Below are 14,179 nucleotides of genomic sequence, written 5' to 3'. Positions count from 1 at the left end.
TATAGGAGTGGCGGTGCTTTCATGATTTTATTGGTTGTGTCGTGGACCCCTAGTGTCATCATCACTGAGTATAGCATCAGCATATGGTTATTTTTCTTTTCCTCCTTTTTCAACCTTTTCCCGGTCAGACACTTCACTTTGGTTGGTTTACTGTAGCATGGAATATGAAACCCAAAAAAGATAAAAGAAAAATATGTATGTTGAAGCATCCTTTCTTTCCATACGGAAAAGAAAGAAAGAAAAAAAAATCTCCCGGCAAGTCTGTAGTTGTATTCAAAATATCCATTCGCTATTCTCTGATTTTTAAGTATTCTTCTTTTGGTTTTTGGTGGGGGCTGGCATCCGAAGTGGGAAGCATATTTTTTGCCTCTGGAGAATTTGTTAAAGTAGCTGCCAACCCAAAAGGAATGATGAGGGAAATACTACTAGTGATACATACACGGCCATGACAGCATCCGACCGGAATGAAAGGGCTGCGTGAGTACTATGATGACAATTATCAAAGTAACTAAAAACAAAAATAAGAACATTTAATTTACCTTTTTGGATCACAAAAGATTCCTCGTGCGGCTGCCGATTCACCTAAGACTCACATTAATTAGGATTTCAACAACAACAATAATATAACTCAGCTCCCTAGAGTACAAGAAAATTCTCTCTTCAGCAGCAAGGGAACTCAGAAAATTCTTCTTTTTTTTTTTTTCTTTTTAATGCAGCAGACGCATAAAATTGAGTGGGATGATCTTGTTGTTGTTGACGTTGAGAGAGATGTGAAACGTGGGATTGTCGGGCAAGTGCGGTTAGCTGTGCTGTGCTCTCTTAATTTGTTATCATCGCTGCTGCACCAAGGGCTAATTAATGGACACGAACAACCCATTCTGGCATTTTTCTCGATCCGATGCTGCTCTGCATCTTCATATATCGGAACTAATTACTCCATCAACTTAACTTCTTCATCATCATCATACAAATATTGGCCCAACGCTTATTATGATCACCCTTCCTTCATCTTCAGCCCACCAGTCGTTCGTTCGTACGTGCTTGCATGTGATTTTAATCGTCCTTATTATTATTAATTATTATATGGCCAAAGCTTCTTCCCGTGAAATTATGACGACCAAAACAAATTTTTTTTAGTCAGATTAGATTATTAGGGCTTATGTATGATGAATCAATCCACTTAATCCTCATATGCGGTTGTGCTGATGCGGCGCCCTCCTAAAAAATCAGTACTGTACTGAGTGTGTTTGGATTGAAATATTTTGAGATAAAATAATTTACTTCACAGATTTCAATCTTTTTTTTTTTATCTCACATATATTATATCACATCACAAAAAAATATTATAGTAATTGTATCCCAAACAAATCATCTAAATAAACTCTTATCCGAACAAATTCAGTGACTCAATTTATCTTCTTTTATTACTACTATTTTATTTTTAACCAACAAAGTGGTATATTAATATAACCTTTGGGATTAGCAGCATCTGTAACCACCATTCTCAGTTTTCCCAAGACTACTACAGCAAATGCAGTGCTAAGTGCTAACGCGTTACGCGGGACGGGAGGGAGAGGAGAGAGTGACGTCATCCACTCCTCCAAAGTCCAAAAGACAAAAGCGAGATCGTAGAGCGAGTAGCATTTCCTTTTAATCCTAAAAATAAAATCGCGCGTTGGACCATCCGCGTAAGCATGTGGAGTGTCGTGCCAATCGTTGGTCGACACGTTGACATGACGAGTAACTTTTGTAGGACCTAAAAAAATTTACGTGGTGCATGTTGACTGGATTCCTTCAAGATTCTGGTATCCCGGTCCCGGGTTGTCAATTTGACCAATCGGCTGTTCCCTTCATCAGTAGGCCCCAGGTCCCAGACTCCCGACACCTACCTACGCTCCCCGCAGGCCCCCCACAGTTATCCCAACCATTTAGCTTCGGTTCCAAACCATGTATTTGAAATTTTCGAACGTTAGCTGAAATCAAGTGCTCCAATTCACCGTAATAAAATAAAATGATGTCCTCTATAGAATATCTATAGATACGCTTCCACTTTTTATGTTCAGAAGAAAAGAATACAATAATAAAATAATTTTTTCATTCATCTGCTCCCAGTAGCATCCTTTGTCCGGGGAAAAAGAAATACACGGCGGCAGATGAAGATGAAGATGCGGCAGAGGCAGGGGGATAAGAGTTTTGCTTGCATCTTAATTTAAGCAGCGTCGACCAGTCCCCAGGTAAATAAATACTCCTAGTAGATTAAAACCACCCCACCCGCATTCGTTTTCGAGTTCGTATTGGTTTAGTTTGGTAATAATTACTTCATGCGACTGCTTGATCACAAGCTAACCGTTTCCAACAAAACAGTTCATCATCGGAAAATGACCCCTAGCCTACTACTTACTATTCATTTGGTTGGTGGGCCTTTTTTTTTTTCTTTTCTTTCTTCTCTAAATCAAAATAAAAAAAAAAAAGAAGAAGAAAAACTGAAACTGATAGAGTAGAAGAAATTGGATTTACGGTGTCTAGTGTTTGTTATTGGTAAGGTCGAACACCCAATCAAATGCTGCATGAATCAAAATCCTCCGTTTTCTGTATTTTCTTTTTTGTTTCTACTTTTGCCGATAAACCTTTTCATTGCAGTCCCTTCTCCTGCTACTTTGGTTGATACTAATTAGGAAGGAGGATGACGACGTGCGCATGTGATCACGGTCCCAATAAAATATTGTGCCTTTCTATCACTTCCCTTGATCCATACTTAAAACCTATAACTGGAAATTACAATCAATTGAGGACTTTAGAGGCATTTCTTTGTCTCCGTCAACAAAGGGTTAGCTGAGGTGTCCTCTACTTCCCCGCATATATATATATATATATATATATATATATATATATATAGATATGACTGCATCATCATTGGGAATAAGTAGCTGGAGTATATTTTTGATTAATTACTTGTATCAAAAATTTATGCGCACGTAAAGTAATCGAAACATGGAGGAGTAATTAATTACTTGAATATGGATATGAAAATCTAATTTCAGTACACTACTGACTCCCACTTGTTTCATTTTGATTTCTCCGAAAAGCTTAGACTAACTACTGTCCTTCAAGCAGTCAACAAATGATGTGGATGTCTTGGGCCGGCTCTAATTAAGCAAGGATCCCAACTCAAAGCTACCTCGATCAACAAATGAAATGATGATGATATATGTATGTATATCTTGGCCTTCAAGAAAACTCATTGCTCTGGCTGACTCTGCACATACCTCAGATTCTTTTTTAACTCTTCAAGCAATAATACTACTGCAAGGTTGTTTAGTAAACTACAAGAAAGTCTTTACTGCAACCCATTCCAAGGTTGTTTTAGTACAGGAACTCGGCGACCTTGTGCTTCGAAGAAAGGTATTCGACGACGTGTCATTTTGGCTGGCTCATTTTTAATTTTATCCTCACCCTTATAAATCGTACACTACAAATATTTCATCACAAACCACTGGCATTGGACTGGTGGCCACTACCAATACATAAAAGTTTGGTGGGGTGGAAGGCGAAAGTTCCCACCAATTTGCCGCCTTAAAAGTGGCATTGTTTAAAAAATTCAAACCGGTGCGTCGGTTTGGTCCAATAGTGATTCAGTCCCCTTTGGATTATCATTGGATCTCTTGAGATTCTCCTCGTCCCCTAATGTAAAATAATCTATCGTATCGACAAAAAAAAAAAAAATCAACTCCCTGTACATTAGCTAGCGGAACTTCTTTTTCATCTGTTTCTTGAAACGTCCCGTAGAAAACAAATGAAGACAATTCTTCTATTCAGTATAGCAGAGGACAAAAACATCTACATCCACCTACTCTTATTAATTTTTTTTTTCCATTTTTCTTTCAAAGATTCTTTTTTTCCTTCTACCTTCAACAACTAATTTGAATTCTGCTTAATTAAGGAGAGGCGGGAATTTTTTTTTTTTTTTTTTTGCTCTGTGGTTTAGTTTTTATTTGTTTTACTACGGTTTCTTCTTTTACTTTTTCCCAAATTTCTGGGATAATTTGCTTTTGACGAAGAGGTGAATAGTTTTTGTAACACACTTAGGCATTATTTGCCAAGTTGAAAAATATATTTATATATATAGATTAATCTTAGATACGCAATTAGTATATGCATTACTTTTACTATTAGATATATGACATTATTCAACCTCAGTTTTGATAGGTTGAATTGTTGAAGAGTGACAGTGGATTGGTGGGATATTCACATATTAGTACTTTCAAGGTGGAGTCGACAAATTAACATGCAAAAGGCATAAAAACTGCTTAAATCCATTCGAGTCACCTATTTTGACAATTTTAATAGTGATATATTTCATTAGTACTTTTGGGGTGAATCGACGGAATTAATATGCAAAAGGCACAAAATCCGTTCAAATTTATTCGAATCACCTACCTTGACAACTCGAATAATGGAACATTCAATGAGCACTTTGGAGGTGGAGTCGACAAATTAATAGACAAAAGTCACGAACTATAGATGAGAGAATGGCATTGGATGTGGGTTCCTAAATATTGCCGTTGTTTTTAGTAGCCAGAGATTAGTCGCATCAGCGAGTCATTTTAAAAGAACGCTTGAAGCACCTAAGATTTGAGGTAACGAGGATTGGGAGAAGGCTTTGTCAATGGTTGAGACTTGAGAGTAAGATCAAAAGAGTTGATGAATTATGTGGTTTTTGTTTGAAATTTCAAACTTGCGCCAGCTTATTTATCTGTTAGTTGAGAAAATTCGGGTGGATAATAGACTGTGAAGTAGCCCCCTCATTGGATTCTTGCCGAAAAGTGGACCTTCATAGGAAGGAGGCGAGGATGCAGCTCAAAACCATCAGCCAAATATATATATATATATATCTCGATCCGTTTCTTATAGTACAAGAAGAGTGAAAAAGCATGAGAACCGATTGCATTTTTTTTAAAAAATTTCCACATAAAGAAAATGAAAAAGGAAGAAACGCATACGAACGCGTTGATGAGTGTCGCGTGGGATTAACGCGCTAAGAAATTATAGGGATTTTTGTTCACACTGAAGAAGTCCGAAGCAATAGATACGGAATGAGGTTCGGAACATGGTAGCGCAGGGAGGGAAGAATTAGATATTCAAAAGTAGCGCAGAGAGACGTTTGTTGCTTTGGTTTGGTAGCAGTTTGTATCTGCGTATCTTAGTTCATGTATGTGTATGTATATGCATGAGTACTACATAATCTTACAGTCTCTGATCGCGAGAAAGAGAAGAAAGAAAGGGTGGGGGCGGTGGCGTAGTGGAATTGCAGCAAAAGCGAAAGAAAAGCAGCAGCATCATCATCTTCATCATCATCAAAAATTAAAAGCATGCCCAACTCCCTCCTTCTGCTGATCTAATCAAATCAATTACTACTACTGCTGCTGCTACTTACCGGTCTGCTACACCATTTCATTTCGGCCATCCCCCAACCGGGAAAAAAAAGAAAAGGAACAACCTACCTTGATTAAAAAAAGTCTAAAAAACTGCATATTAGAGAGGAGTGCATTATCAACAAAGCAACGCTCTAAAATAACGAGTACTTTTTCCTCACACCAGTTCTTTCCAACTCACCCCTCCTTCCTCCTCCTCCTCTTTTCTCTTTTTCTCCTTTCCACCCATATTTTTATGTTCCCATCCTGTCATCTCAATTCCTAGGCCTCTCTCGGTATTTCATCCTAATTGGTTCGTTCTGCTGCACTTCGACAATTTCAGAGACTTTGATTGATGGTACTAGTTTGAAAGTTGTGCACTTCTCTTTTTCTTCCCTACATTTCTCAAAGAATTGGGAATGGCAACGGCTGCGGCGCCGGAGGGTGGAGGAGGGGCTGCATTGGCATTCTCGGTGGCGTCTGTAGTCGAGGACGTTCTTCAACAGCACGGCAACCGATCCCGAGATCTTGATTTGGATGCCCGCAGAGCAGAGGAAGCCGGTATCTTCATTCTTCTGCTCCGCTCTTTCTTAAATTTCTATTGCTAATCCAGAACCAAGATAACCTTTTTTTTTAAACAATAACAAAAAAAGAGTGTGAAACCAAGCTGTTTGGTTGAATTCCAAATTCTCCCGACTTTTCAGGAGCGTAGTCAATTACTATTCCCACTTGGTATTCTTGAGAACGAACTTGAATTTGAATTTTAACGGTTTCTTTGTCAAATTTCTGTTCGATGACTCGTAGTATAAGTAGCACTAGTCAAAATGCAACTTTCACAAATTTTTAGTCGAATTGTAGGTTCTCTCTCTCTCTTTGAATAATGTGGAGTGAAGGAGCCCGTTTTGGTTTTGCAGCCATCCGAAGATACGAGGCTGCTGCTTGGCTGAGAAAGATAATTGGGGTCGTTGGTGCAAAAGATCTGCCAGCAGAACCTTCTGAGGATGAATTCAGGCTCGGCCTAAGAAGTGGGATAATTCTCTGTAATGTGCTTAATAAGCTCCAACCTGGAGCCGTCCCAAAGGTGAACCTCAATTTTCCTCTGATGGCTACAAAAGTCAGTGGGTTCAAATTAGGAGTTTCAGGCCTGCTATTTGTTCCGGTCTTTTTACCTTGCTCCGTCCATTCAGGTTGTCGAAAGCCCTTGTGATGCCGCACTTATTCCAGACGGAGCGGCTTTGTCTGCATACCAGTACTTCGAGAACGTAAGGAACTTTCTGGTAGCTGTACAGGAGTTGGGGATCCCCTCCTTTGAGGCATCTGATCTTGAGCAAGTAGGTCTAGTTGCTGTCATAATGATACAGAAGACTATTTTCTTCATTTTAAATTTCGGAGCGATATTTATTGGAACATAACATTGAATCTCCTGCAATGTCATCTCAGGGAGGGAAATCCTCAAGGGTTGTTAATTGTGTCTTGGCACTTAAATCCTACGCTGAATGGAAGCAGGCAGGAAGCATTGGAGTTTGGAGATTTGGTGGAAATGTGAAGCAGGTGACATCTGCAAAACAGTTTGGGCGCAAGAACCCCGAGCCATTCACAAGCTCACTATCAAGGACTGCATCACTGAATGAGAAATCTGTGAACTGTGCATCAACTGAAAATGAACCTAACAAAGAGGTAGCTATTCCATCTTACAGCATTTTTGATGCCTCCTCTACCATTTCTCAAAATCTGGGGGTTATTCATTGCAACGTCCCTCTTTACCTCTGCAGCACAACTCTTCCTTGAGTATGCTTGTCCGTGCAGTTTTGTTAGATAAGAAGCCTGAAGAAGTTCCAAACGTAAGAGTTTTAATATTATGTACATGTGACATCTGGTACTTTATTTATTTATTTTTTGTTTAAAAAGATAATTTTCGTTCTGTAAATTTCTGCTTGCGTTGATATTTATCTTGGACGTTATGTCTTCTACTTGCTACAGCTTGTGGAATCTGTGTTAAATAAAGTTGTGGAGGAGTTTGAACAGCGCATCGCAAGCCAAATTCAACTGGTAAGTCTATCTTGTGAACATCATTGTTGTCTTTTGTATGTCGTTCAAATCTTTGTTCTTTGGTAACTACTTATGATTTTCATCTAGATTTCCTTCATCTTGTTTTGAATCACTAATGTACTCCGACCTACTAGATATCAGCTGCTTTTGGAATGATAGTAATTGCGGTTCATTTCTGATCTCATTTTGCTTCATCTTCTGACATCTGAAGATACATTTGGAACTGATGCTTCACCTTATCGTATTTACATGTCCAAACAGCAGAAAGCAACTTTAAAAGATTCAACTATCCGTCATGAAAATAAACCATTCTTAAACAATGCTTCTGGCAATGTAAAGGTAATTTATGAATGTTATATTTCATATAAGTAGCATGGTGGTTTATGAACTGATATAATTTATCATATAGAAAGTTTTATCAACTGATACTGATGAAATGTTTGAAACCACTAAGGTTGGAAATAAAAATGCCACATTGGTGAAGAAGGATAATTGCTTTCAGAAAAGCTATAACCCTGATGAACAGTTGAAAGTATCCATGAAGCAGCAAATGATTGTTGACCAACAAGAGAGAGATATTAAGGTAAACATTAGAGTCTGAGCCTAAATAATCTTTCTAATGTCTAAGTTCTTCAAAAATTTCTTTTGGATTTGACCAGAATTATCTTTTGTTCATTTTCTTCTAGGAGCTAAAGCAAACTCTTTCTACAACAAAAGCTGGGATGCAGTTCATGCAGTCCAAGGTTCATGAGGAAATTCAAAATCTTGGTAGGTGAATTTTTATCCTGGTTCTGTTTGGCCAATGTAACTTCTCAAAGTTTGTACTTCTTGCGGGATTTGGATAAAGATGGGGGGGGGGGTGTGGTGGTGGTAAAGGCAAACTCTTTCAGGCGTACATTATTTGCGGCTTAGCTCATGTTTCTACTTGGTGGTTTTATGTAGGCCTGCACATTCATGGGCTAGCTCATGCTGCTTCTGGTTATCATAGAGTTCTCGAAGAAAACCGCAGACTTTACAACCAAGTGCAAGACCTTAAGGGTAAAATTTTAAATTTTCAATAAATCTCCTAGTCGTTGCAATGACATTCAGGTAAAAAAAAAATCACATTTAGGCCAATAACCATATGAAGTTTAGCTTTTACTTGTTCAACCAGGAAGCATCAGGGTCTACTGTCGAGTGAGACCATTCTTGCCACGACAAAACAATCATATTAGCACTGTTGATCATATAGAAGAAGGAACTATTACAATAAATACACCAGCAAAGCATGGAAAAGGGAGGAGGTCTTTTAATTTCAATAAAGTGTTTGGGCCCTCAGCCACTCAAGGTTTTACTTTACTAGAATAAGGGCTTTTTTTATTGTTAACATTTTTAATGAAATTTTCGGCTCTGCTAATAGCTCATTTTGCTATTGGTTTGTGGCAGAGGAAGTCTTTTCAGATACTCAGCCACTGATTAGATCAGTTCTTGATGGATACAATGTTTGTATATTTGCTTATGGGCAAACAGGATCAGGGAAAACTTACACCATGGTATGGCAACCAACATATAAATGTTTTTCCTCATTGTTGGGCGTGCAGAAGCATGAAACTATGTGATTTTCCTCTTTTCCTTTCAGAGCGGTCCTAAAGATTTGACAGAGGAAAATCAAGGGGTAAATTACAGGGCTTTGGGTGATTTATTCCTTCTTGCTGAACAAAGAAGGGATACTTTCTACTATGATGTATCCGTTCAGATGATCGAGATATATAATGAGCAAGTTAGGGATCTCTTGGTTACTGATGGAATTAACAAAAGATATCCTTTGTATAATATCCGTGTTCTAGTACAGTTCAATTATACTTGCAGTCCTTGACAACTGGAGCAATATATGTTCATTTCCTCATGCATTGGTATCTGAATTGCATTCTCTCCAGGTTCAGACTAAGGTTTTCATATTCATTTCAAATAGTTTTCATTAACTTTAATTACATTAGAAATTCGAAACAATTCTCAGACAGGACTAAATGTTCCTGAGGCAAGCCTGGTTCGTGTAACATCAACTTACGATGTTATTGATTTGATGAACCTGGGACAAAGGAACCGTGCAGTGGGTGCAACAGCACTGAATGACCGTAGTAGCCGCTCTCACAGGTGTAAATTCATTGCCACCTTACATGCTCTGTAGTTGATTTGCTAAATGCTGACCCTTCTTAACAAAATTTTTGTAGTTGCTTAACGGTTCATGTCCAAGGAAGGGACTTGACTGCTGGAAACATTCTCCGTGGCTGCATGCATTTGGTTGACTTGGCAGGAAGTGAGAGAGTGGACAAATCTGAAGTGACTGGAGATAGACTAAAAGAGGCACAACATATCAACAAATCACTTTCTGCTTTGGGTGATGTGATCTCTTCCCTTGCTCAAAAGACTGTGCATGTCCCTTACCGAAACAGTAAACTCACCCAGTTGCTCCAAGACTCACTTGGTAAGGGCAGACAGAAAATGATCAAGCCTGTAATTGTTTCATCTTTTATTCCTATAATGTAACTCTGGTTCTGGGGATGGGTTTTTTTAGGAGGACAGGCCAAGACACTAATGTTTGTTCACGTAAGCCCTGAGCCTGATGCCATAGGGGAGACAATTAGTACACTCAAATTTGCAGAGCGTGTAGCTACTGTTGAACTTGGTGCTGCACGAGTGAACAGAGATTCTGCTGATGTAAAAGATCTTAAAGAACAGGTTACTTCCATTTTCTCGTTGAATGTTAAACTTCCTCCACAACATGGTTGTGCTGACAGGGGTGTGTTTTCAGATTGCCAGCCTGAAGGCTGCATTAGCACAGAAAGAAGGGGATACAGAGATGAAGCAGCTAAAGATATCTAGTAGTCCATATGCTATGCGGCCTCAAGAAAGAGACATGTCAACCAATTATAACAGCCAGAGGAAACCTATGGGGGATGTGGGCAATATAGAGGTAATGTTTTTGGACCATTATGTTGCATTCACTTTCTATTTCCAGCCATTGTTGCAATTCTTGGCTTGTTGCCCTCTGCTGTGAGAACAAGTAAACAGCTAATGTTCACTATGCAGTGATGTACTAAAGTATGCATCTCCGTCTAGATAATTATTCATCTCTGGCATTGTTTGAAAGTAACAGTGTTACCTGGGGCCATGGCCTCCAACAAACATTTTCAAAAATTAGTTCCATATAACTACAGACTATGAGTTAGGATCAAATCAGGAATATACTTTTCCATCCACTGGTAGTCTTAAATTTTCTTCTTTACTCATTCAGGTTTTTATTAATCCTGATAAGTCATTCTTCTGACACGTTTACAGGTTTGTAGCAATTCGGCATTAAGGCAAAAAAAGCAAAGCTTTGATCTTGACGAGCTACTGGGAAATTCTCCTCCCTGGCCCCCAGTCACTGATAGTCGTGTAGACTACATGGAGGATGATAAAGAAATGGGCTCAGGCGAATGGGTGGACAAGGTCATGGTAAACAAGCAAGATCCTATAAAGGGGGCTGATAGCCCATTAGAGTGCTGGGAAGAAAATGGCACCAATGATTTTTACCAGAAATATCTTTCAAATTCTTCTGGTTTGTATTCGGATAAAGCTTATAAATTGCTTCAAGGAAACGGTCGGTTAGAGGTTGCTGCTACTGATGATTTGGACGAGCTTGATGCTGCAACTAGTGATTCATCTGAGCCAGATTTGCTTTGGCAGTTAAATCATTCAAGACTGAATAGTTTCACCAGTGAAAGTGGAACAAAGATCCAGAAACAAAATCCAAAGCAAGCAAACAACTCAAACTTAAGGTATTTGTCTGACCTTAGTACCAAAACCAAATGATATTACTAGTTTCCAGAATGCTAATCTTAAATTCTTTGATGATTTCGTGTGACAGGAGCTTGGTTCCAAAACTAGGCCCTTCACCATCACGAAAAATGAGTAATGGGCTTAGTCACCCACCTTTACAGAATGGGAGGCAGGCGGGTGCTCGTGAAGTGAAGAGAAAGAATGGGACAAGGAAGTAACGAAGGTGTTTGAGGCCCTTGCGATTTGCAAATATCTAATTCATGATTTTTTATTTTTTTTTCAATTATTTGTGTGTTTTGAGAGAGAAGAGAGTTTTATTGAAATTTTCCTTTCTTTCATATTTCTGAGGCTACCTTCACTATGTACATTAGTGCAGCAATAATTCCAGTTGCTTGCTTAATTCACTATACATTGTGTACAAGACCAAAGAAAAATGGAACAATGAATACCAGCTGTTGGAAGCAGAAAAGTAGATAGAATTTTCAGATTCTGCTGCCCCATCCTAGTTTTCAGCTTTTGTTTGCAGTGTTTGCAATGGTAACTTGCATCAGTGCTTGACTAGGATCGACTCTCCTATACAGGGAACAGTAATGTCCAGATGCAGCAGAAGAGGAATGAGTCCTGACTCCTGACTTAAAATTCCTGCACATGAGATAGTTGGATTAAATTTTTGGGAGGGGCTAAATCCACACCCCTTCCTACTAAATCCATGCCCCATGCACTCATTGGACATTGCTCTAATATATTAACCACCCGTTTGGTATACACTACCGAATGGCAATGACAATCTCAATAAAAAATCCCTCAACGGCAATCGGTATTGGCAGAACTTTAACAGTTTGTTGTTGCAACTAGGGCCGCAAATAAATCGAACTACTCGAGAATTTGAGTTCAAACTGATCAAGTCGAATTCGAGTTTAAAAATATTGAATTAATTAGCTCGCGAACCGGCTCCAGTTCGATGATATATATGAAACATGGATGTGTGAGAACCCAGCATTACTTGTGGAGATATCGGTGATAAATCAACCTTAACTCACAAGCGGGAATTTAAAAATAGAAGAAATGATCAAAATAGAAATAATTTTTGAATTTTATTCCATAATAATTCAAAAAGAATTTCATTTTTGAATAATTACCACATCAAAAAAAATCCTTTTATACACAAAGTCAAATTGACATTAAAATGCCCAATCACATATGGTGTTAAAATCAGAAAATTGGGGAAAAAACACCAATTTAATTTACTAGTTTTTGCCTATAAATTGCAAGAGCTTAAAGCCTCTGGGTTTACCCAGAAAAAAGATTGAAATCACAATGATATTTTCTGTTCTCACAAGCTGATATGTGTAACAACAATTGGTAATAAATTTATTTAAATTGAGTTGAAAGAACACTCAGAACTAGGGCTGCAAACGAGCCGAGCCGAGTCGAGCTTTGAGCTAATCGAGCCGAGCCTCAACTAAATTTTACCAAGCTCGAGCTCGAGCTTGAGCTCGACGAGCCGGCAAATTTCGAGCTCGAGCTCAAAAAAAAATAAAATATAATTATTTTATTTTTAAAAAAATAAATAAAATAATATTTTTTTCTTAATAAATAATAAAATATTAAGGATATATACGTAATTTTACTATAAAAATAAAAAATAAAAAATATATATATAATATACGTAATTTTATTATTAAATAAAAATAAAAATAAAAAAATATATATATATATACCTAAGCTCGCGAGCCGGCTCGCGAGCTAACGAGCTTAATATTCTGAGCTCGAGCTCGAGCTCGAGTTTGACTCGAGCCGGCTCGAGCTCGACTCGAGCTCGATTAATAACGAGCTCGACTCGAGCTTGACTCGAGCCGCTCGCGAGCAGCTCGATTCGTTTGCAGCCCTACTAGGGCTGCAAACGAGCCGAGCCGAGTCGAGTTTTGAGCTAATCGAGCCGAGCCTCAACTAAATTTTACCGAGCTCGAGCTCGAGCTCGACGAGCCAGCAAATTTCGAGCTCGAGCTCGACTCGAATCAAGTCGAGCCGAGTTCGAGCTCAAAAAAAAATAAAATATAATTATTTTATTTTTAAAAAAATAAATAAAATAATATTTTTTTCTTAATAAATAATAAAATATTAAGGATATATACATAATTTTACTATAAAAATAAAAAATAAAAAAAAAATATATATATAATATACGTAATTTTATTATTAAATAAAAATAAAAATAAAAAATATATATGTATACCTAAGCTCGCGAGCCGGCTCGCGAGCTAACGAGCTTAATATTCTGAGCTCGAGCTCGAGCTCGATTAATAACGAGCTCGACTCGAGCCGCTCGCGAGCAGCTCGAATCGTTTGCAGCCCTACTCAGAACGTAGTCACGTAAAGACGCAAACTCAGGCCATGTCGAATGGATGAGCTCTTGCTTCCCAAAATTTCCCTCACGAATTATAAAAAGAAAAAAAGACCAGAAAAGCCATCAACTCTGCCTCATGGTTTACTCCAAAAAAAAAATCTACCGTATGGTTTGCTTGGTCGAAATCCATTAGAAAACAATACTCAAAGAAGGCGTGAACGTACGAACACACCGTGTCACGCCTTCTCTCTCTCTCTCTCTCTCTCTGTCTTATTTTATTTCATTTTTCTTTTGCTTTCTTTTTATACATATGTATAAAAGAGCGAATGCAATGGCCGAATTGAGTGCTTGTGTTGGTGATGTGGCCAATTGTGATTGGCTAAAGAGTGTTCGTCCAAATTTTTTATTCCCACGATGCTGTTACTGTTCACCATTTGCTCTGCAGGCTACTTTTTTTGGCCTTTTACACCGCAGACTTGATTGATTGACTGGTTAGAATTTGGGAGAAGTAGTGGACAAAAAATTTTCCTCCTCTCCCCTGATTTGATTTGCAGATCACCGTCACAAGTCA

The 14,179-nt window shown here is 38.3% G+C and overlaps 1 protein-coding gene across 3 annotated transcripts; it reads left to right on the top strand.

The window, feature by feature from the left end:
* Positions 1 to 5,388: 5,388 nt before the first annotated feature.
* Positions 5,389 to 11,748, top strand: LOC113760994 (kinesin-like protein KIN-14I). 3 transcript variants are annotated; one of them, XM_027303790.1, is made up of 19 exons: positions 5,389 to 5,972; positions 6,326 to 6,492; positions 6,599 to 6,742; positions 6,852 to 7,088; positions 7,184 to 7,252; positions 7,392 to 7,460; positions 7,725 to 7,799; positions 7,915 to 8,043; positions 8,147 to 8,228; positions 8,403 to 8,498; positions 8,614 to 8,787; positions 8,886 to 8,992; positions 9,079 to 9,257; positions 9,432 to 9,593; positions 9,671 to 9,924; positions 10,015 to 10,178; positions 10,252 to 10,413; positions 10,779 to 11,260; positions 11,350 to 11,748. In XM_027303790.1, exons 1-19 carry the CDS (start codon positions 5,831 to 5,833, stop codon positions 11,477 to 11,479), a joined length of 3,024 nt encoding a protein of 1,007 aa, XP_027159591.1. In that variant the 5' UTR covers positions 5,389 to 5,830; the 3' UTR covers positions 11,480 to 11,748. The 3 variants fall into 3 exon arrangements, with proteins under 3 accessions (XP_027159591.1, XP_027159583.1, XP_027159599.1); XM_027303782.1 differs by having other exon boundaries at positions 7,722 to 7,799; XM_027303798.1 differs by having other exon boundaries at positions 5,895 to 5,972; positions 6,270 to 6,492; positions 7,722 to 7,799.
* Positions 11,749 to 14,179: the final 2,431 nt, after the last annotated feature.

The sequence above is a fragment of the Coffea eugenioides genome, chromosome 1 (genome assembly GCF_003713205.1).
Source record: "Coffea eugenioides isolate CCC68of chromosome 1, Ceug_1.0, whole genome shotgun sequence".
Lineage (NCBI taxonomy): Eukaryota > Viridiplantae > Streptophyta > Magnoliopsida > Gentianales > Rubiaceae > Coffea > Coffea eugenioides.
The sequence above is the reverse complement of the archived record's forward strand: the minus strand, read 5'-3'. Positions and strand labels throughout refer to the sequence as shown.

Bases quoted from the DNA above. Each gene is read 5' to 3' on its own strand.
- LOC113760994 (XM_027303782.1), top strand. From the start codon at position 5,831: ATGGCAACGGCTGCGGCGCCGGAGGGTGGAGGAGGGGCTGCATTGGCA. The intron at 8,499-8,613 runs GTAAAATTTTAA...TTGTTCAACCAG, and splicing joins CCAAGTGCAAGACCTTAAGG to GAAGCATCAGGGTCTACTGT. The intron at 9,258-9,431 runs ATATCCTTTGTA...AACTTTAATTAC, and splicing joins ACTGATGGAATTAACAAAAG to ATTAGAAATTCGAAACAATT.